The sequence below is a fragment of the Mobula hypostoma genome, chromosome 24 (genome assembly GCF_963921235.1).
Source record: "Mobula hypostoma chromosome 24, sMobHyp1.1, whole genome shotgun sequence".
Taxonomy (NCBI): Eukaryota; Metazoa; Chordata; class Chondrichthyes; order Myliobatiformes; family Myliobatidae; genus Mobula; species Mobula hypostoma.
The window spans coordinates 20,614,742-20,637,365 of NC_086120.1; the positions used below are offsets into that span (position 1 = coordinate 20,614,742).

At 42.8% G+C, this 22,624-nt stretch overlaps 1 protein-coding gene and 1 long non-coding RNA gene across 7 annotated transcripts in view; one reads left to right on the forward strand and one right to left on the reverse strand.

Annotated features, from left to right (window-relative positions):
- Positions 1 to 3,882, reverse strand: part of LOC134337359 (uncharacterized) — a 70,778-nt gene extending 66,896 nt beyond the window's left edge. The window contains exon 1 of the long non-coding RNA XR_010015973.1: positions 3,868 to 3,882. This is a non-coding gene — a long non-coding RNA (uncharacterized LOC134337359). The remainder of the gene's footprint in view (positions 1 to 3,867) is intronic.
- Positions 1 to 18,814, forward strand: part of LOC134337357 (cortexin-1-like) — a 34,738-nt gene extending 15,924 nt beyond the window's left edge. For 5 of the 6 annotated variants that reach the window (XM_063032284.1, XM_063032285.1, XM_063032286.1 and 2 more), the window contains exon 3: positions 11,443 to 18,814. In XM_063032284.1, coding sequence (XP_062888354.1) covers positions 11,556 to 11,837 — 282 coding nt within the window. In that variant the 5' untranslated portion in view covers positions 11,443 to 11,555 and the 3' untranslated portion in view covers positions 11,838 to 18,814. Of the gene's footprint in view, positions 1 to 8,409; positions 8,533 to 11,442 lie in introns of those variants that run through there. The other variant, XM_063032289.1, reaches the window with a different exon arrangement.
- Positions 18,815 to 22,624: the final 3,810 nt, after the last annotated feature.

Consider the following 22,624-nt stretch of genomic DNA (forward strand, 5'->3'; position numbering starts at 1 on the left):
GCCTCGCCATGGCAACGGAATTTCAGTGCACTCCTCCCCCGCACCCAACCTGTCACCTAGCTTTCTTCTTCCTTTGTTCATTCCTCCCATCCCCTCCGCATCTGACCCCACCTATCACCTCCCTACCTCTCCAGCCTCTGTATCACCAACTCACACCCCCCCCCCCACCCAAAGACATTCATCTCCTCCCTTTTCCCTTTCCAAGCTCCTCCAATACATTGTCATTTACAGTCTGGCAGCTCTCCTGATTTGAAAGGGTTTTACTCCTTGCTCCAACCTGAAACATGGAAGTTAGGAACAGCAGAGGGCTACTTGGCTCCTTGCATCTGCCCTGCCCTGCCCTTCAGCAAGACCAAGATTAATCTTCTACTTCTGCAACACTTTCCTGTACCTGACCCATATCCCTTGATCTTCTTAATGTCAAAAAATGTAAAGTTATCACTGACCAAAACAGCAATCGCATCCACTGTAATGTGACCCTGCTAAGCTATTCCTCCTACCCCTCTCAATCAATCTTCAACCTTCGATGCACCCAAAGTTCCTTTTCCATCACCTAGCTGTGTCAGTCTGCCTTCGCCGAATTCAATTCCATCACTCATAGCCAATCAATCATTCGACATATTTTCTCATTCTGTTTGTGTACGTCTCCTACTGGAATTTCCTCATTCTTCCCCTCTTATGCTAGTTCCTTATGTTATCTGGACACCTATCTAGTCTCATCCAGCATCTCTCCTCAAACCTTCCATCTCGTATTCCACCTACAACCCAATGGCACGAACATCGAAGTCTCTAATTTCAGATAACCTGCACCCCCTCTGTCCCTTTCTCTCTCCTCCTGGTCTACTCAGTTCCTTTAATACACACACCATTGGCATCCGGCCGCCATCTTTATTTCCCCTCTTCCACCTACTCCATCAGCCCCACATACATACCCCGCCCACTGGGTCTCCTCCCCCACCCACCCAGTGTAGCTATCTGCCCACTCCATGCCCCAGTCTTTGTTATTAGAATAATTTGCTGCCCTTTGTTGCTTCTACCTATCTCCTGTCCCTTTCCCCTCATCTAATTATAATGGTTATCTCCCCTCCTCTCCTCCAGTCAAGATGAAGGATCTCACCTGGAACATTTCCCTCCGCGGATGCTGCCTGATCTGCTGAATTCCTTAAGCATTTTGCTTCTCTTTTGTTCTTTCCAGTGCATTATGTTGCTTTTCCAACATCCAGAACTGAATGAAAAGAACTTTCACCCAACGACGTAATTGTCCTTGGCCAGCAGCATCACCTCCATTGTCCATCTGCTGACTTCATCGCTCTTCCTGCCCACCGTCCATAGTTGAAACAGACCACTCACAGTTTCATCCCATCCTATTTAGCCATGAACTAAGGTGATAGGGAATCAATGCAGTCAAAGAGAGTGGAAATATGCCCTTTAGCCTACAGAATCCAGGTCAACCATTAAGCCCCCATTTATCTATTCATGAGTAGCCATGAACCAATTAACCAATTACCATTATGGACCCCCATCGCTCAGGACATGCTCTTTTCCTATTACTAGCATCAGGGCGGAGGTATGGGAGCTTGAAGACACACACTCAAGGTTTTAGGAGCATTTCCTTCCTCTCTGCCATCAGACTTCTCAATGGACAATGAACCAACCCATGAACACAATCTCACTATTCAATCAATACACAGACAATGCTGGAGGAACTCAGCAGGTCAGGCAGCATCTATGGAAAAGAATAAACAGTCAACACTTCAGGCCAAGAATTGAATTGACTTTATTACTTACATCCTTCATATAAATGAGGAGTAAAAATCTTTAAGTTACGTCTCTGTCTAAATTCGTAATGTGCAATTTATAGTAATTTATAATAAATAGTATGTACAACAGAACAGTCAATATACCACAGAAATACAGTTGTGTCATCATGATTTAATCAGTCTGATGCCTGGTGGAAGAAGCTGTCCCGGAGCCTGCTGGTCCTGGCTTTTATGCTGCGGTACCGTTTCCCAGATGGTAGCAGCTGGAACAGATTGTGGTCGGGGTGACTTGGGTCGCCAATGATCCTTTGGTCCCTTTTTTATATACTTGTCTTTGTAGATGTCCTGAGTAGTGGGAAGTTCACATCTACAGATGCACTGGGCTGTCTGCACCACTCTCTGCAAAGTCCTGCGATTGAGGGAAGTACGGTTCCCATACCAGGCAGTGATGCAGCCAGTCAGGATGCTCTCAATTGTGCCACTGTTGTGCCTTTTTCACCACACAGCCTGTATGTACAGACCACGTGAGGTCCTCGATGATGTGTATGCTGAGGAACTTAAAGCTGTTCATCTTCTCAACCCTGGATCCATTGACATCAATAGGGGTTATCCTGTCTCCATTCCTTCTGTAGTCCACAACCAGCTCCTTTGCTTTTGCGACATTGAGAGAGAGGTTGTTTTCTTGACACCACTGTGTCAAGACGCTTCATTCATGAGTCCTGATGAAAGCTCTTGGCCCGAAACAGCAACTGTTTACTTGTTTCCATAGATGCTGCCTGGCCTGCTGAGTTCCTCCAGCATTTTGTGCGTCTTGCTTGGACTTCCAGCACCTGCAGACTTTCTCTTGTTTGTACTACCTCACTATTTCTGCACTACTCATTTAATTTAATTTTTGATATTTCTTTTTGTAATGTAAAGCACTTTTTATGTACTGCACTGTGCTCTGCCACAAAACGACAAATCTCACGACCTATGTCAGTGAGAATCAACCCAGTTCTGATTCTGATCTATTCCCACGCTAATTTCGGTTTATTCTCCCTACATTCTAACCAACTTCCCCCAGATTCTAGCAGTTAGCTACACACTCGTGGTAATTTACAGCTGCCAATTAACTCATCTACTATGTTTCAGGTCCTATATTTGCTGTTATCAAAGCTAATATTTCCAGTTCTGCTCTGCTCCCTGACTCCTGGTCATAGAGTACAGTAACAGTCTCTTCATCCATGCTGACCGAGGTGCCATTTGCCTGAATTTGGCCCACTTCACTCTGAACCTTTCCTTTCCATGAACCTTTACACTCAGTAATTGTAACTGTCTCTACCTCTTCCTTTAGCAGCTCGTTCTACTTACCCACCACTCTTTGTGTGAAAAACATCCTCCCCCCACCTTCCCCTTAAAACCTATGCCCTCTAATTTTGGACTCCCCTACCCTGAGAAAAAGACTGACCATCTGCCTTCTATATGCTGCTGTTATAAACCTCAGTAGGGCCACCCCCCCTCTCTGCTTACCTCATCTGATGACACACTGTGGATTCATCTCTACCAAAGTAGCTGTAAGGCACTCCTTCCCTCCGCTAACCTGCAGGTCACCCTTGGGCAAGGTGTAGCTCCCCCTGATCAGGGTCACAGGGAACCCATGGGAGCAGGTGGTGGATGGGCGTATGAGCAGCTGGTGCATAACACAAGTTTGGTTATGTGAATGCTGACGCCAGGCAGACAATCTCGGAAGATTATTGATAATGGATGGGGTCACCTGTCTTGTAAAGACTCTGCCCAGAAGAAGGCCACTTCTGTAGAAAATTTTGCCAAGATCATGGAAAGGCCATGATCGCTATGTATGACACGGCACATAGCGAATGAGGGAATGATGACACCCTCATCCATATAATTCCTGTAGTCATTGTTCAGTTTCCAGTATTCCACACTTCATACATTGGAATTTACACTACACTTTGCTTTTCCAATACTAATGATGTTCACTTACAATCCTTGTGCTCACTGGTCAATGTCAATTGCCACTCACTTTGCCTCCTTCCAGCCAGTCAGGAATGTGATGGAAGGAATTGTTGCCAGTGCTAAGAGGTACCATTACCAGTAATGTACTCACCGATGGCCATTTTGGGATCTGCCAGCACCATTTTCTTCCAGTCTTCCTCCAAACATTGGTGAAAGGACAAAGTTCTGTAGATGAGGCTGACAATTAGATAACCTGTAAATCTCTATTTTTTAATATACTGATCGTTATGTTCAAGTCATCCAGAGCTTAAAATATCCAAACTCTTCCTAAATGATCTCCCAAGTCTTAATCAATTCTTTTGGGTTATCATTTGCTTTATCAAAGAGTTTGAAAAGCTTCTCATTAAATCTCTCTGCTATATATCCCCTTTAAAATGTCCCTCTTCAGCTATGTTTTGGCACATGTCTCTTTTTCTTTTTATGTGACGGGATGTCAGATTCTGCTTGATAATATTCCTGTGAACATCTTGGTTTGTTATATTAAAAGTGCTACTGTGACAACAGAAAGTTGGCTACAATACGCTTTGGGAGATTTTAAGTTTCTAAAACGTCATGTAAATTAAACTCTTTTAAAAAAAAAGATAATTAGATGCCTTGCTGCTTTGCTTTATTTATATTCAAGTGCTAAAAATATCCCTTTAAATAAAAGGGGGTTGCAACAGCTAGAATAGAAAATTGCCTGACAAATAGAACTCAGAGTGTAGTGGTGAAGGTTATTGGAAGTGTACAGTGGAGTTCTCCAGGGGCTGATACTCGAACAATTGCTTTTCCTGATGTATATTAATGATCTGAACTTTGCTGTAGAGAACATAGTTTCAAAATTTGAACTTAATACAGAGCCTGGAGTCATAGTGAACTATGAAAGGGATAGTAACAGTCCTCAGGCAGATAAAGACAGGCTGGTGGGACCAGTGGATATACAGTACGGGAGATGAAGTTCAATAGTGAGTGATGTGAAAATACAAGAAGAGGCAATTTATACCAGAGAACAGAATTCTAAGAGGAGTACAGAAATAGAGATATCTTGAGGTAAATGTCACTAAAACGATCAAAATAAGTTGTGAAAGTTGCTAAAATACATTGAGAATCTTGGGCTTCATAAATAGAGTACAATAGAGTACAAAATCAAGGAAGTTATAATGAACACAAGAAATCTGCAGATGCTGGAAATCCAGAGTAACACACACAAAATGCTGGAGGAACTAGCAGCAGGAAATGGAAGTTATTGATGAATCTATCTAAATCACTGGTTCAACATGCACCTTGTGCCCAGCTCTCGATATCACCCATTAAGAAAGATGTGAAGACTTTGGAGAGGGTGCCACTAGGTAGATATACGGGAGAAAATGGAGCTGTTCTTGGCACCGAGAAGTTTGCAGGGGGATCTGATAGAGACATGTATAATCATGAAAGATGTAGTATCTGTTGAGGTGAGACTGTTCTCATTGGAGGGATGATCAGGATCAATGGGAAAGAGAATGGAGGTGATCAGCAAAAGAAACAATTCCATTATGAGATTTTTTTTTGCACAGCAAATGCGAGAGTCTGAATTGCACAGCTGGGTGCAGTATTGGGCGATTCAGTAGGAGTGATGGAAAGATGCTGATAAGTGTCTGGAAGGAGTGAGTGTGTAGCTGGTGGGGGAAAGAAATAGATGGATGACTTTACATAGGGCTACCATGGACCTGATGGGCCAAATAGACTTCTGCCAAGCAGGACCCACTCTGTGCTCCTTCAGTTCAGGTCCATACTGTTTTCCTTTCAGGATACAGCAGTTTACCAGTTTTTACAAGTAATTTCCAAAATATCCAGTTCAGTTCGGTAAAGGCAATATCCACAGCTTAGCAGTTCCTGCCATAGCCATTTCCCCACCTGTTCTGTGTGCTTGGCGTGAGATAACAGGAAGATCCCGGTGAAGGGGGGCAGCTAACATTCCCAATCAGGCCTCATTAGTGGCCCGCCTGCTGGGTCCCGGACGGACTGTGTCACGGAGAGTGCGTTTTCAGTCCCGGCTCCTCCAGGTGATCCCGTTTATCTCATCCATCCAAGTTTGATCCTGAAATCCCTGCCCCTGTCTCTCTTTATTCCTTCCTCTGGGAAACCAAGTGTATTACTTTGACAAAGGTCAGTTAATACAGGCAGGCAGGCAATTAATGCACTGTTTAATGTATCGGTCTAGGTTCAGTTAATTGCTTTCCCCAAAGATTCCTTAGGAGGATTGGCAAGCTACACGATGTCCTCTCGTTCTTGGTGACAGTTGCCTTTGAGGGTGCTTTCCTGGCACATGACCAATAAAGAAGCAACAGTGTGAATACAGATGCAGTATATGGAGCATACAACAGTGTCACACCACACAGGTCCTGCAGCCTACAATGTTGTGCTGACCTTTTACCCTGCTCCAAAATTAACCTAACCCTTTAATCCCCACCGCATAGCCATCCATTTTTCTTTCATGTGCCTAAGAGTCTCTTAAATGTCCCTAATGTATCTTGCCTCTACCACCACAGTGCATACCATGCATCCACTAATCTATGTGTAAAAAAAACCCTGCTCTGACATCCCTACAATAACTTTTCTCCAATCACCTTAAATTAAATGTAATTAGTGAACCTTGACGACACATTTTTTTCCTTACACCTACCTGTTCCTGGCAAAGCTGAGGCCCACTACTGGTCGGGGTCAGCCACGAATGCTGCATCCCAGCTGTCTATGTGATACGCAAGCCAGGGCAGTACGATACGGAGGGCAAGCTGTTGCCTGTGCAGCAGGCTCCCCTCTCCACGCAGCTGATGAATCCAAAGGAACGGCAAAGACCAACACAGTTTGCGCACCAGCGGTGTCGCAAGAGTTCCTAGTCTGTGTTGAACTCAATGCATGACTGCTTTAGGGACTCCAGCTCTGGATTTTTCCTTGGGTTTGCTCCCAAAGCCCTCTCCATGAGTGGGTATAGCCGCAAGGCAGTGGAAGTTCGAGATCAGAGTTTTCCTTCTCAGAGTTTGCAGGGCAGATTCAATGGGCCGAATGGCCTACCTCCACTCCTATAACTTATATCTTATAGATGATCTGCCAACCATGGCTGACGAACTCCATCTGCCTGAAGCAACTGGTCTTAAGGCGCCAGTAACCCACCTTTCACCCTCCTCCTGTCAGTAGAACCAATTCCACCAGGCTTAATGGCTAAGGCACGTGACGGCCAGGAGCTGGACTTGGTTGTCAGATGCTATTTGAAAAACATACCTTTGGGAGTAGGTAATAGGTAGTGGGAGCTTGTCCCCAATACCTCCCCTGGCTTTAATAATCTTAAAGGAACCTGAAGTAACACTTTGACCACTTCAACCATGGTAGACTTTGTTTCATTCAAATTGTATTCTTTCTTGTTTAATTTTGTATAATTTTATGTTTATTTTATGTAATTCTTCTGAAAGCTGTGTATCAGAAGTGGTGTTGCTGTAAGTAAGTTTTTCATTGCATACACGTACCTGTGCAGGTGACAATAAGCATGACTTTGCCTACCAACTCCACACGATACAGGGGCACAGCTGGAGTTCAATCCTGATTTCTGGTGCTCTATGTGTGGAGAATGCATGGGATTCTAGGTTGCTCCTACATCCCAAAGAAGTGTGGATGGGTGGATTAGTTGCCCCTGTGTGTGTAGGTGAGTGTTAGAACATGCAGGAGTTAATGAAGCTGTGGGAAGAATAAAAATGGGATTAATATAGGATTGGTGTAAATGAGTAATTGATGGCTGATATGAGCTAAGGAATCTGTTTCTATCTCTCTCTCTATGACTTGACGTAAGCTTTGTTCTTTATGGAAGATGGCCCATGAACTGTGCATGCTGCTGGGTGGATGGTGAGGACAAAGAGAGCTGCATCCTTGCTCTAGACGTGACAAAATGTTACTGTTAAATTAAAGGTTTAGATTGGGTCAATCTGCAGCAACAGTTGGGTAGCTTGAGTTAATCCAATGGACGAGACGTTGTAAGGGCGCTGTTGTGTGCTTGGTGTGAAGTAGGTTTTCAGAATATTGGAGACTCAGTGCAGTTGGTCGGTGATTGGATTATTGATGTGCTTTATAAGCTATTAATAGGTTTATGGAGTCTTAACAAGGTGAATGACAGAAAACTGAGGTTTCATTGAGGAGATGGTCTGTGATGTCGGATGTTGACGGAACAAATACTAACAGTGCTGTGATGTATAATGTGGACTAGAGAATTCTGAGCAGGTATATGTGTTTTCCACCGTGCAATAAAAGTCACGCAATAATTTGAGTTTCGTGGTGAACACAATGTAATATTGTGTTCCCAACAACATTGTACCCCTGTTGATGGCTGGCTTTGTTTCCATAAAATTCTTTGCTCCCAAAAAAGTCAGCCTGGTCACATATTGGTGTAGTATTTTTATGGTGCGGGAATGTTAACATTAACTGCATTGTGGAAGCCCTGAAACAGAGAGAGAGGATTGAGGGATGATAGAATAGTACAGTTGAGCCTAGGAGTTGTTAGTATCCAGAGCTTGGGAGGAACTGCCTGATATTAGGTAAGGATGAAGTGGTGGTGCTGGTAAGGGATATTGAGAGTTGGCTAGAAGGGTAATAAAAGAATTCACACTGTATTCATGTTTCAGCATGTGCAAATACCACGAATCCTTGAGAGGCTGGGACCATCTTGCAGTACCTACACCCATCTGCCATTCTACTGAGTTTTGTTTAGACAACTGAACCAGACCAATTCAAGAATGGCTTGGAAGACTATATGGTGAGGATTGGAATTACCTTCATGTGAAGTGGCAGGTTGGAATATGATGAGTAAAGGATGAAGAAGTAGACCAGCAATGGAGATAAGTAGGGGGATGATGGTTCCCATGTGTTGAAGGGCCAATACAGAGCATGCTGTTGGTTGTGACAGGTTAGAGTGCTGGATGGGATTGAGTCTGAGGGTTTGACATAACAGGAGCAAAAATTTATCTTGGAGGTTTGTACAAAGTGGACAGTTTCAGAGTGTTTGCCCATAAACTCAAATCCTAGCATTTACTTCCATTATAACCTAATTTATTCATTTCTTTATTTAGAGATACAGTGTGGAGTAAGCCCATCAGTCTCTGCCACCCAGCAGCACCCAACAACCACAATTTATCCCCAACCTAATCATGGGACAATCTACAATGATCAATTAACTTACCTGGTATGTCTTTGGACTGTGGGAGGAAATTGGAGACAACCCATGCCCTCCCCGGGGAGGGTGTACAGAAACTCCTTACAGAGGGCACTGGGATTGTACTCCAAACTCCGATGCCCCTAGCTGCAATAGTGTTCCAATAACCACTATACCACCTTGGTGCTTATAATGAATATTGGATGGTATATACAGTAAATGTAGCTGCAATACAAACTAGCCTATCCAGTCCATTGTGTTAGAAAGACAAAAGTTTGTCAGATGACATTGACCGGAATTTTTTAAAAAAGTAATTTAAAAAATGGGATCAAAGTATCTTAGCTAGCCATTTGCAAACAGGATGAGCTGGGCTAAACTCCAGCTGTGAATCATGAATCAGGAAAATTTCCTTGACCCTTAATGCAAACTATACCCTTATGTTAGATTAAACAACATCCTGAGCATGTTTTTTTTAACAAAAGTGACACCACATTCTTAAAATTTATTTACATTATTGACATTTATTAACTTTCCTACTAAGCAGTAAGAGTATTAATTTAAATTCTTTCTTACTTGGCTCCCTTAAAGACAACTAATATTTAAAGGCTTTCATGTACTGTTTGCACTGAGCAGCTGTCTCACTCTCGGAAGAGTGATCATATCTTGATGAAAATAAAAATAAAACAAAGAAGGCTTCTACATATTTCCTTACAATCAGTGGCTGGAATCCTTCACTCTATTGCAAGACAAGTACATCACTGTAAGATATTGATCTTGTGATCATTTGCTTGATCAGAGAAATAGGGGGTGATCATTCAATTGCTGTTCCCTTTAATCATGGCTAATTTGAGCACACGGTCTCACTACTGTTAGTGCTTTAGAAAAGTGCAAGTGTGCAAATTTCCGCTCTGGACTGGCCAGGATTAAATGTGATGGTGCCTGCATTTGAAACTTGCTTGGTATTGTCTGAGTTCTTGCGATGGATTCTTGACGGTGCTGTTGACATGGTTTTCAGCATCAGTATGTTGGCACCACAAAAGTACAAAAGAATGAAAGTTGATAGAATGAGTGTAAGCCTACAGATAATTAAGAAGCAAGGCCTTGTGCCAGAACTTAAAATTGATGGCTTTTGATAGGCCTCTTGCATAGTGCTTAACATTATAGGGTGAAGGTGTGTGTAAGTAGCAAGAAGCTGCTTGTGCTGACTTTGGAGGGAGTTCAAAGGAAACTGATTCAGGGATTGAAAGTCTTGTCATAAGAGGAGCGTTTGATGGCTCTGGTACTCAACTTACTGGAAGTCAGAAGAATGAGCGGAGACCTGATTAAAACCGATCGAATGTTGAAAGGCTTCGACAGAGTGGTGTGCAGAGGATTGGAGAGGATGTTTCCTATGGTGGGGGAGTCTAACACCAGAGGACGCAGCCTCAGAAAAGAGGGGCATCCTTTTAGAACAGAGATGAGGAGGAATTTCTTTAGCCAGAGAGTGGTGAATCTGTGGAATTCTTTGCCACAGGCAGCCGTGGAGGCCACGTCATTGGGTTTATTTAAGGCAGGGGTTAGTAGATTCCTGATTAGTCAGGGCATGAAGGCATGCAGAGAGAAGGCAGGAAACTGGTACTGAGAGGAAAAATGGATCAGCCATGATTAAATGGCAGAGCAGACACGTTGGGCCAAATGGCCTAATTCAGCAACTATATCAAAATTCAAAGTTCAAAGTAAAATTTATTACTAGAGTACGTACGTACCACCACACCCAACCCTGAGATTCTTTTTCCTACGGGCATACTGAGCAGATCTATAGAACAGTAACTATAAACAGGATCAATGAAAGAGCAAGTAGAGCATAAAAGACAACAATCTGATATAAATAAATAGCAATAAATAACAAGAGCATGAAATAGCAAGCTAAAGAGTCCTTAAAGTGAGACCATTGGTTGTGGGAACATCTCAATAGATGAGTGTAGTTATCCCCTTTTGTTCAAGAGCTTGAGGTGTATCTTATGGTCTTGTGGTATATGCTTCTGTTTGCCCCATCATGTACACATTGACCTTAAACTTGGTAACAGAATTTCATTTCATTTGACTGTGCTGATTCTTTCCTTTACCGGGAAGGGGAGGGAACGTCGACTCCGACCATGACAGGCCTGCGCCGGGCATTTTCATGCCTTACAAGGCGCAGATTGGAAGTCTGTGTGGGGCGCCACTCCTCTCACAGACACTAGGGCAATGTGTGATTAAGTGCCTTGCTCAAGGACACAAACACGCTGCCACAGCTGAGGCTCGAACTGGCGACCTTGAGGTAACTAGACGAACACCTTGACCACTTGGCCACGTGCCCAACAAACAGGAAGACTCATGGTTATAAGTGACAGTTTTTTCGCAGTGCTCCATAATCTGATAACTTAGTGTCCGACTGTAAGCTGCAAATTAATTTGGAGACTTCATATAAGGCACCTTGTCACAGGCACCGCAGCAATCCTCAAAGAGTTAACTGTTTTGTTTGTTGTTTTGCAGAGGGTGTAACAGCTTGATCGTTGTCGCGACCTTGGCAGTGTGATGAAAAGAACAGGATCTCCTCTTAACATTTTGAAGAGCTAATTAGTAATCCGGCACAAAAAGACCAGGCGATGAATAATGCTGCCACAATGAATGACATGTCTACAGTAGATGATGAGCTGCTGGCTTCAACGTCCATGTATCTCAGTGGGGACTCCACTTACTCAGTTCCAATGGGGGCTGAACAAAAAACCGTGTTTGCATTTGTAATTTTCTTATTGGTTTTCCTGATAATCCTGGTGGTCCGATGTTTTCGGATATTATTGGACCCCTATAGCAGGATGCCTGCTTCGTCGTGGTCTGATGGTAAAGATGGGCTGGAGAGGGGACAGTTTGACTATGCCTTGGTGTGAAGTCAAATGCCGCAAACCTTGCTCTGCTCTGCTGCTGATCTTCTCTTGTGTTTTATTTTAACGAATAATTTTCCTCTTTGTAATTTTAAGGGGTAACCTTCTAGGACGTACAGTCTCTGAGCTTGCTAACGGTGTCTCAGGACACTGTAGATGTGCTGCCTGCTACTCAGTGAGTTACATTGTTATATCAGCTTGTGACTTAACAGCGGAGTCACTGTCTCCCAGTTCCTGGATGTGGAGCTGTCGGGGCTGCCTGGCAGACCGACGCCCGTGACCCCCTTAATTAGCTGTAGTCCAAAATCCTGTCGTTGTTCCCATAGCTCACATCAGTCTCAATCGACTCTCCTGATCACAAGGGAGAATTGCGTTGACAAGGAGCAGGGCACAGTTTGTGGCAACTGAAAAGCCGGGATGGTGTTTCTGATTGTCAAACGAGAGGGACCGAGAGGTACACTGGAAAGTGAGAGTGTGCAAGGGAGAGAGTGGGACCCAGACAGCGGCTTCATTTCGGTTCTGAGCTCCAAGATCTGGACAGTTATGGCAAGTTCCTTAAACACATGGGTGGTCTAAAAGGTTTACAAGACCTCCACTGGATTTCACAGTTAATGCAATTAGTGTTACTTGAGCAGGCTGTTGCTTTTCCACCTTTTAAAAGCTCTTTTCATTTCTCTGTTGTGGCATATATTGGTTCCTCTATGTGCTACAAAACATGAACAGACAATCCTAGAATTTCCAGGCAGGGGGATCGAATTTCTATGATTACCCAACCTTCCTGAGAAAAACTTGGTCGTTAATTGGGGACATTTCTAGTTAAAATGGAAAAAACTAGGATTAATATATGTACATACAACTAATCTTCCTAAATTACACCCTTATGATTCTCAGTACTGACTTGAAGTATATTGTCCTTGTGTGAGTTGGTATGAATCACAAAGGCTTGTATAGGTCACCCGTTATAATAAAGCCTCAGAGACAAAAAGCAAACTACATTATGAGTGTATGCAACCTCTTTCAAAAAATAACTTGAATTTCATCAGATATTTTATTTACATCCTGAGCTTTAAAGAACAGAAATCAAATAAATTTTAAAAATTCACCAAGGCCATAACAAGGATCAATCACTCAGGCAAACTATGGCTTCCCTCAGATAGCCTTGAAGGGAACGTTTAAATGAACAAAATGAGTACTTGTGGCTGGAGTGATTGTTCCTTACATGCTATTTGCAGTATGTTGGGTTCTCATTGATCCCAACATGACCTCCAACGTGTGGACAAAGGTTTGTGGTCTAAGAAACACCAAATGGGTCCAATTTATCACAAAAGGCAGCATATAAATACATTTCTTTTGGTTGGCTGAGACTAAGTCTATAATTACAACACAAAATCCTCCACAACTCAATCTTTCTGAAGAATAGTTAGTCCCAATTCCAGATGTGAGACTAACCCCTTGCTAAAGAGTAGGGTTTCTGTTCTTGACGCTGGGATACAATCATTTAGTTATATAGCAAGGGAACAGGCCCTCAACCTAACTTGTCCTTGCTGACTAAGGTGCCTTCCTGAGCTAGTCTCATTTGCCTGCATTTGGTCCTTATTCCTTGAAACTTTTCTTATCTATGTACCTGTCCACCTCTACTACTTCCTCCAGCAGTTTCTGGATCCCGATATCGGTTAGAATGCAGTGTTGATTTGCAGGTTCCTTCTTAAACTGGAGTACAGCAACACTCTGATACTCCAGCACCCCGGGACTTCGGTAGTGCCAGACCACTAGATTTCATATTAATACCCAAACACACTTTTATTTCTCTTTTTTTTTCCAGAGGTTACGTGTAGTATAGTATAATAAATTTCCCAGTGAACCTTGGGAGAGGGGGGTATACGAACACTTAGGATATAGCTCCCTACCTTCCCACCCCTTGGTGTTCTAGACATTAGCCCTAGATCAGGCCCACATACCCAACTCCGGGCTCTCACCTCATACCCTGCTTGTACCCTGGACTCCCCGACTTACGTACCAGCTGAAAAACTGACTCAGATGCGGGGCTGTCGGGAATTCCGGACAATTGAACGCCATAAAATATAACTGGAGAAGTGTTCAGTAGCAAGAATGTGCTATGTGTAGTGTCAATCTATGGACAATAATTGTTGCTTTAATACTGTTAGGCCTTTAAGGACAGTATGGTGTAACTGACTGTTTTTTGGTGTTGCTACAGTGTTAGTATAGAAAGTTTTAGCAGCAGTCTGTTTCAAAGAAGGCCAACTGGCAATATATACATGCTGTCTAGCAATGATCGCTCCTTTGTTAATAAGGTACCTTCTTTGATATTCTAAATTGTTAACTGTTTGCATTATCTTAGGGACTGAATAAGGGAGACACTGAGACATGGTACCGGAAGGGCCGGTTGGTAGAATTATGAAATTTATATGCGTGTTCAAATCGGAATATTGGATGAGCAGAATGTGCATATATTGACCCCCTCCCAATTGAGATAGTGTTGGCACATTCTGAAAGACAAGGTTGTATCACTAAATAGAGCTCTCTGAACCTCTGGATGAACAAGGCATGTAATTTGTCTCAACGATGATCTATTGAATTGGCTGCAGTAAATAAACCAGGACTGACAAGAGCTGTTGTTGTTGTTACTCAATGGTCTTGTGCGGAGAAAATTGCACTGTATCGTAAAGTCCGCAAATAAGATTCAGAAGAATGCATTAGGAATGCTACAAGCACAGTGCAAATTGCCTAGAAATGAAACTGTTGACTGTTACGAGATTTTGCCTCCAGGAGCAGCTTTGGCATTTTCAACACGGAGGAAAGATAAATAGCAGATCGTTTGCTATTTTGCAGATTGGAAAGGCTCACTCACAAGAGATAAGATTATTTATGGAATCCAGGATTAATCCTTGAGGGAACAGTTGTTATGTGTGATAGAGTTCATTTCGGAAAATTATATGCAGATATCCAAAAGGAAGGCTAGAAATGATGTTTGGGCAACAGCAGGGCATATACGCAATTAATGGAGAGATGAAATCTGGAGGTCACCGTTGACTCAAGCTAAAAGCCTTGATATTGAGGTGCAGGTTAAAGAAACTAAACTTGAAAAGGCAAAAATTGAGTTCTTTTACTTAATGGATTATTTGACCACCAGAGATGGTCTGAGGTTAGATCCAGCAAAAAGACAAGTGAAGGAGATGCTGAGCCCAACATTATGGCTTTCTGAACAGGTTATCCCTGAGCAGATGTTAGAACTAAAAGCAACCATCTTTTAATCAGAGATTCAATCTAAATTCTGGGGAAAAGTGAAGGACGTCAGAGGATATAGCATAATACAGATCAGTTGGAAACTTGGGTGGAGAAAAAGCAGATGCAGTTAAATCCATTCAAGTGTAGATGATGCATCTGAGGAGGGAAAATGCAAGAGGAAAATATACGGTAAATGGCAGCACCGTTAGAAGCATTGATGTACAGATGAATCTCGGGGTGCAAGTCCATAACTCCCTGAAAAGGCATCATAGGGGTACGGGCATGCTTGCTTTCAACAGTTGGGGCATTGAGTATAAAAGTTGGGAAACCATATTACAGCCCTATAAAACTTTAGTTAGGCCGCATTTGGAGTGTTGTGTGCTAATCTGGTTGTCGCATATAGAATGTGGAGGGTTTTGAGAGCGTGCCCAAGAAGTTTACTGGAGTGTTGCCTGGATTAGAGAGTATTAATGATAAGCAGAGGTTAGCAAACTTGCATTGCTTTTTCTGGAGCATCGGAGGTTGAGGGGGTGACCTGATTGATGGAGGCATATAAAATTATGAGAAGCATAGATAGGAAAAGTAGTCAGTATTCCCCCCCCCCATATAAAATACTAAAGATGAGAGGGAGAAAGTTTAAAAGAGATGTTTGGACAATTTTATTTTACACAGAGAATGTTGGGTACCTGGAACACACTGGCAGGGGAGGTGGTGAAAGCCAATACTACAGCAATGTTTAAGACAAGTTTAGACAGATGCACGAACCAGCAGGAATAGAGGGATACAGATCATGTGACGGCAGCTGAGATTAGTTAGACTGGCATTGTGACCGGCACAGACGTGGCGGATCAAAAAGCCCGTTCTTGTGTTGTTCTGTTCTACGATGCCCACATCAGACCAACTACAGATACAGCAGAAAGCACGAGTGACTTGACACAAACTGACTTGACACCTGGATCAGATTACATCATAAGGAGTTACCAAGTCTCCTATTGGGGAACAGGTGCCATCTTAAAGAGACCATGGAAGAGGTTTGTTGGACTAAAGCAGATAGAGAGACACAAGGATGCACTACTGGTGCTCATAGTGAGAACAGTACCACAATCAGTTCGGACAAAAGTGGGTAGGATGCAGAAAACTTACGTACCGTGCTAAGGTCAGTTAGATGTTTTGATTCCTTTCCCTTTCTGTTGTTAAAGGAAGGGTGTAAAATATGTGAAATATGTGTAGTATGGTGCATGGAGTAAAAATGTAGCTTTAATGCTGTTACCCTTTTAAGGATTATATCATGTGACCTGTTGCTCTGATGGTCCAGTAGTGTTCGGTGTAGAAAGTTCCAGAGGTAGTATGTTAGATCATGTTGGATTTTCGTTTATGAAGTACCTCTGTTCATGTTTTAAATGACCATTTTCCAGTATCTGAGAGACCAAGGAAAAAACAGAAGCAAGAGAAGCTCCACCAGTCCTGACCCAGCCATCATCAACCACTTGCAGTTTGCTGTAATTCTGCAAACATTGGCTGCTTCCTGGAGTAGGTAAAGTTGTCAGTGTCTGCAGGACATGCTGATCAGTGAGGTAAAGTTCTTTGCCAGCTCTGTGGGTACAGACAGACAGTCCCACTGGAGATGGCATGGCTGGGAGAATGAGGAGAGCAGGGCAAATAGCTGGGAAAGGCTGAAGGAACCTCCATTTCCCAGGGTGTTCTGGAAACAGTCCCAATAACCAATCCTCAATGAGGATTAGCGTGCAAGATATCTTCACTGAAACTTCCCCTGTTCCAGTTACAATTCCAGTCTCAAAACCGGGCGAGGACTGTGGCTAGTACATTGACTATAGCCATTATGTTTGCAGGCTGGAACTGGAGCCATAAGACTTAGGAGCAGACTTAGACCATTTGGCCATCGAGTCTGCTCTGGCATTCCATCATGGCTGATTTGTTATCCCTCAACTCCATTCTCCTGCCTTCTCCCCTTAACGTTTGACACCCTAATTAATCAAGAATCTTTGCCTCAAGTATACCTAATATCTTGGCCATCTGTGGCAATGAATTCTACAAATTTACCACCATCTGGCTAACGAAATTTTCCTCATCACTGTTCTAAATGGACATCCCCGTATTCTGAAGCTGTGCCCTCTGGTCCTAGATTTACCCACCATAGGAAACATCCTCTCCACAGCCACTCTATCTAGGTCCTTCAACATTCGATAAGTTTCAATGAGATCTCCCCCCCCCCAATTCTTCTATACTCCAGCGAATACATCAAATACCTCTCATACATTACCCCTTTCATTCCCAGAATCATTCTTGTGAACCTCCTCTGGTCTCTCCAATGCCAGCACATCCTTTCTTAGATAAAGGGCCCAAAACTGCTCACAATACTCCAAGTGCGATCTGACCAATGCCTAATAAAAGCCTTAGCATTACATCCTTGCTTTTGTATTCTAGTCCTCTTGAAATGAGTGCTAACATGGCCTTCCTAAGTGGCCTTCCTTACCACTGACTCAACCTGCAAGTTGATCTTTAGGGAACCCTGCATGAGGCACAGACCAGGTCTCACAGTTTGCTGTTTTCTGTCTCACAGGAAGGTCACTTATGCTCATTAGAGAAACATTCTGCTTCCTTTCCAGTGACCTGATACCTGTGTAGATTGTGGGTTTCCCAGGTGCAGAAAGCATGGAAGTTGGTTAGCAAGGCCATCTGGCTGGTGTTTGACCACAGGAATGAGTCTTGGATGCCATTGCCCATCATTGCCTTCACATCCAACACTGGCCACTAAACGACCTCCAACAGCTACCTTTTTTTCTTCTTTAATATGACTTTCTTAATCCCGTGTTCTTTAATTTCATCATCAAGTTTCCTGCGGGGTAGACAGATGGACTGAAAATCTCCTCTGCTTCTGGGAGTGATGTTTTGTGGATCAGAGACAGGTTCCTCACTCCAGATCAATGTGGTCTATTGATTAAAACACACAGCTGCATGGAAAAAAATGACAGCAAGAACCTAATGATCTCTTCGGAATATCCCACATATCTGAGATCCCTTGAACGTATCCTCCCTTCCAACTTGGAGTCATTGGGGAAGAGAATAGTTGGAAAAACAACTAAGGTCATTTTGGGGGAATATATCAGACATTTTGCTCATTGAGAAAGGATCGAGTGCTTTCCTGGCATATATGATGATTAAACTCTTCTCGGGCTTCTAGCCGAGTACAGGTATAACTGATGTTTCGATGACAAACTCTGCCATTTTCATCAGGGATGATGCCTGGGCATGTCTAGTCTGGTGGTATATTTACCCCTGTATTCTGTCCCACTTGATTGGTTGATCCTCATCCAATCAGGTTTCTGTTGTCCCACCTTGTTTTAAAATCAAATTCCAGTTCTTACTTAGAGTGAGATCTTCATCTTTGCTAAAATCCTTTCTCCCTAGTTTCATTTTAATGGCTGCCTTTACGGTCCCAAAAGTCATTGGCATGGCACAACAGTTTTGTTCTATCAAAGTCAATCATATGGCCATTGCAAATGTAATGTTCTGCTACCGCCAATTTCTCCGGGTAACCCAAATGGATACATCTTGATGCGGGTTTCCATTGTGCACCCCGTCTGGCCGATATATACGCTGCTCCATATTCACAGGCAATCCTGTAAACACCAGCCATCCTGAGTCCCAGGTCATCTTTGAATTTTAACCAAGATGAAGGTCTCACTCTAAGTAAGAACTGAAATTCGATTGTAAACAAGGGGGGAGAGTGGAACCCTGGTTGGATGAGGACTAACCAATCAGGAGGGACGGAATACAGGGGTATAAATACCACTGGACTAGACATGCACAGGAATAATCCCTGATGAAGATGGCAGAGTTTGTCATTGAAAGTTGGTAAAAATCGATACCTGTACCTGGCTGGAAGCCCTAGAATAGCTTATTTGTCATTAGGCTATTAAAAATGAGACCACAAAACACAGGTCTAGAATTAGGCTATTCAGCTCATGGAATGCTCTGCCATTCCATCATAGCTGATTTATTATACCTCTCAACCCCATTCTCCTGCCTTCTCCCCGTAGCCTTTGACACCCGGACTAATCAAGAATCTATCAGCTTCCACTTTAAATGTACCCAACTTACTTGACCTCCACAGCAGTTCTGGCAATGAAGTCCACAGATTCACCACCCTCTGACTAAAGAAATTCCTCCTCATCTCTTTAGTAAAGGGACAGCTTTCTATTCTGGCCTTCCAGTCCAAGACTCCCCCACTGTAGGAAACATCCTATCCTTATCCATATCCACTAGCTGATAATCGCAGTGCTACTTTCTGTAAAGCTAAGATTCCAATAATCTCTAGGCTGGACTTGAGGATTGAGAACAATATTAACATAATGCACAATGTTGAATTGCTTCAGTCTACACTGGAACATGCCTTGTAGCCATTAGTCTAGTCAAGTCAAGTCAAGTCATTTTTTATTGTCATTTCGCCCATAACTGCTGGTACAGTACACAGTAAAAACGAGACAACGTTTTTCATTAGTAAATGATTGAGCTTTCAAATTCATTTCTGGATTGAGCAGACTTATTAAAATACTGCTTGGGATCTGTTCTAGGCTGTTACTGTGCATTAATGTCTGTTTCTGGGCAATTGGATTCCTTGATTTGAATTTATTGATTTCATTTTGTACCGAAGCAATTGAGATGCATGAGATCAATAAGCATTAGATGCTTCTGAAAAGGGAAATTGTTCATGTAGTTAAACTAATTGAGAGCAGAAAGGAGAGTATCCAGCCTCTCTTCCCTGCAGGAAAGTCCATTCTGCAGGTGTGGTCAGGTGTGGTCAGGTGTGGTGGCAAAGATGGGATTGTCAACGAGGTTCAGGGATACTTTCTGATAATTGAGTCTAAGATTGACATGGGTCCCAGCTGAGAAATGACAGGATTCTTGTCAAATGTGTAATTTTCTCAAATCCCCTTTGCCTCATTAACATTGCTTGCAAACTACCCTTTAAAGATTTATGGGCTACTTTGGGCAAAATGGGTGCCACACTAAACCTGTTTCAGGGCCTGGATCCAGCTCACAGCTTTGGTCCTCACTGCTGATTTTTGTGATCTGAAAGTTGGAAGGGTTCATTGGATGCAAGTTTTGAAGAGCGGTGTGCATGGGCTCCCGTTCCATGCAATGTGCTGTATGTAGTGTGCACATGGTGCAAGATGGCACAGGAAGAGCATACGTGTCCTTAGGCAGGGCAGTGGACGAGGCCCAGAAGAGGGGGACACTGGGGACTCTCTCCTCCTCCTCCTCTTGTCCATCTCTCTTGGAGCAGTTGCTGTTGATCTGTATGTCCTCATGTGCTTCATGGAGGAACTCAAGATGCTGATGATCTAGCATGCCCATTTCACCCAGTGACCAATGAGATGATGCAACACAGAGCTTTCTGTTTTAGGTGAGTTCTCAGAGAACTTACAGAATATTGCTTCAAGTATTGACGAGATGGCCAAGAAGGTCACCCAATGTGTTTCATCTTCCCCTTCTGAACTTGTGAAGGTGAAATGAGGAACATTAGGTCAATGATTTGGTTCCAAAACACTGTGTGGCCTTCTTAATGAATATTTGCAGACAATTTGAATGAGTCCCTTAGTGAGCCTTTGGGTGGCTCTTCCTTGTACAATGTTCAATTGATTTCCCTTCTTGGGGTCTTGGGTTAAGTGTGGGATAAGCCAATTTGATGAGTTGTTGATGTTCAGGCAAGCTTTTGTTGCCTGAGCACACTGCCAAGTTGTCTGCTTGATGTACGTTGCTGGAACAGTCTGTTAATCGTAAACACGGATCGTTCAGGAAATAAATAATGTCATGGTAGTGCATGATGCTTGGTAAGAATAAAAGGTTATCAGTCAGTGACAATGTTAATTTGGTATTTAGCTGATGTAATAAATTTCTTCATCTTTAAAAGCCTGTGATTTGAAAGTGAACTTTCTTCTGTAATACCCCATACATAATACAACACCAATTCTAATTCCTGCAACAGCCTAAGCTTTAGTCATAACCAAACTGTATGCTTGATCTCATGCCTAGCCGCAATGAAAACCTCATTAATAATCCCAACAACACACACACACACACACACACACACACACACACACACACACACACACATAATTTTGTTGCTTGGATTTCCAGCATCTACAGATTTTCTCATTTCCTGATAATCCCAATCCTGTTTCCAGTCTAACCTTATCTGTAGTTCAGCTCATATTCTCACTCACCCTTTTACCTTGCCTCAGCCTGAGTGCAAACTTGATCTACATTTTTAACCTAAGTCCCAGGACCAAGACCAACTCTAAGTTTAACTCTTCTGGGCCTAATCCTGGCACTTACTCTTATCCTAATTCACCTGTTCATCAATATGCTTTGGTCAGCTGAACATGTTTTGGCTTAAGCAAGTGCTAGGTCATGTTCTAAATGAGATGTTGGGGCATCTATAGATACGCATTTGGATATTCTATGTTACAGTGTTGACTAGTTATATTGAAGGATGCATGTTTAAAATGAGTATGCTTGGCTCATGGTGGGAGATGATAAGACAATTTGAGATTTTTGCAGGTTAGAAAGAAGACATGTTGGGTTTCTTCACCTGGCAAACTCCACATTCCTCTTCTTATCCTTCTTACCCAACGATCCACCAGTTTGAACTCTCTAAGCCTACCAGAACAATTCTCTCTCACTCACTGGCACCTGGACTTTCATCTTTGATTTTTTTTTTGGTGCCTTCATGTGTTAGGGAGTGCTGACCATGATAATGTGAAACATCTGGGTCCTAGGAACAGTATGGCCTAGAAATGGCTTGTTAAACTCTAATTGTGTGTTTGGATTGAGCTGTTCCTGTATGTAGCATCCATTATGATCTTGGAATTCCAAGTACCATGTAGTCCACTCTGACTGGCTTCTTCATTTTACAGATACTGATACTGCAGCATAACATATCATCTTGCCTCTAATAGTGCCTAAGGGATATGCTTATCTGACATGATGCAGACTTTGCCAGATTCTATAATACACGTGAATTCTAGTAACAGACTTTGACAAGTGGTATAGCTGCAGAAGGCAAGCTGCACCCAATGTTTTCTTTGTCTGCCGTGTGTGTTAGAGTAGGAAAGACAACACTGTATATTCCTCACATAGAGAACAAAATACATGTTTAAAATGAGCAGAGTATTGAATCGCATTTCCACCATTGGGTTAGATGTGTTAATGGAAAGTCCAACCTATCAGATATCTGAACCTGCCCAGGTGGAACAGAAAAATGGGCTCGAGCAGGCCAGCGGCTGATTTTGATCTGTCTCAATTATTTGGTGGGTCAGAGGATGACCATCAAGCCTACTACAACTGCGCTCCTTTATTCTGACAGGAGAAACTGAAGTGTGTATGAAATATTCCACATATTATTCCCAAATGGATAACCAGGAAAGAATATAAATGCACAATGGTTTGATCTCCAGCCTTGATATCATATTGGAGAGAATGGGTCAATACTTCCACAAAACTGAAAGAGAAATGTCACATTG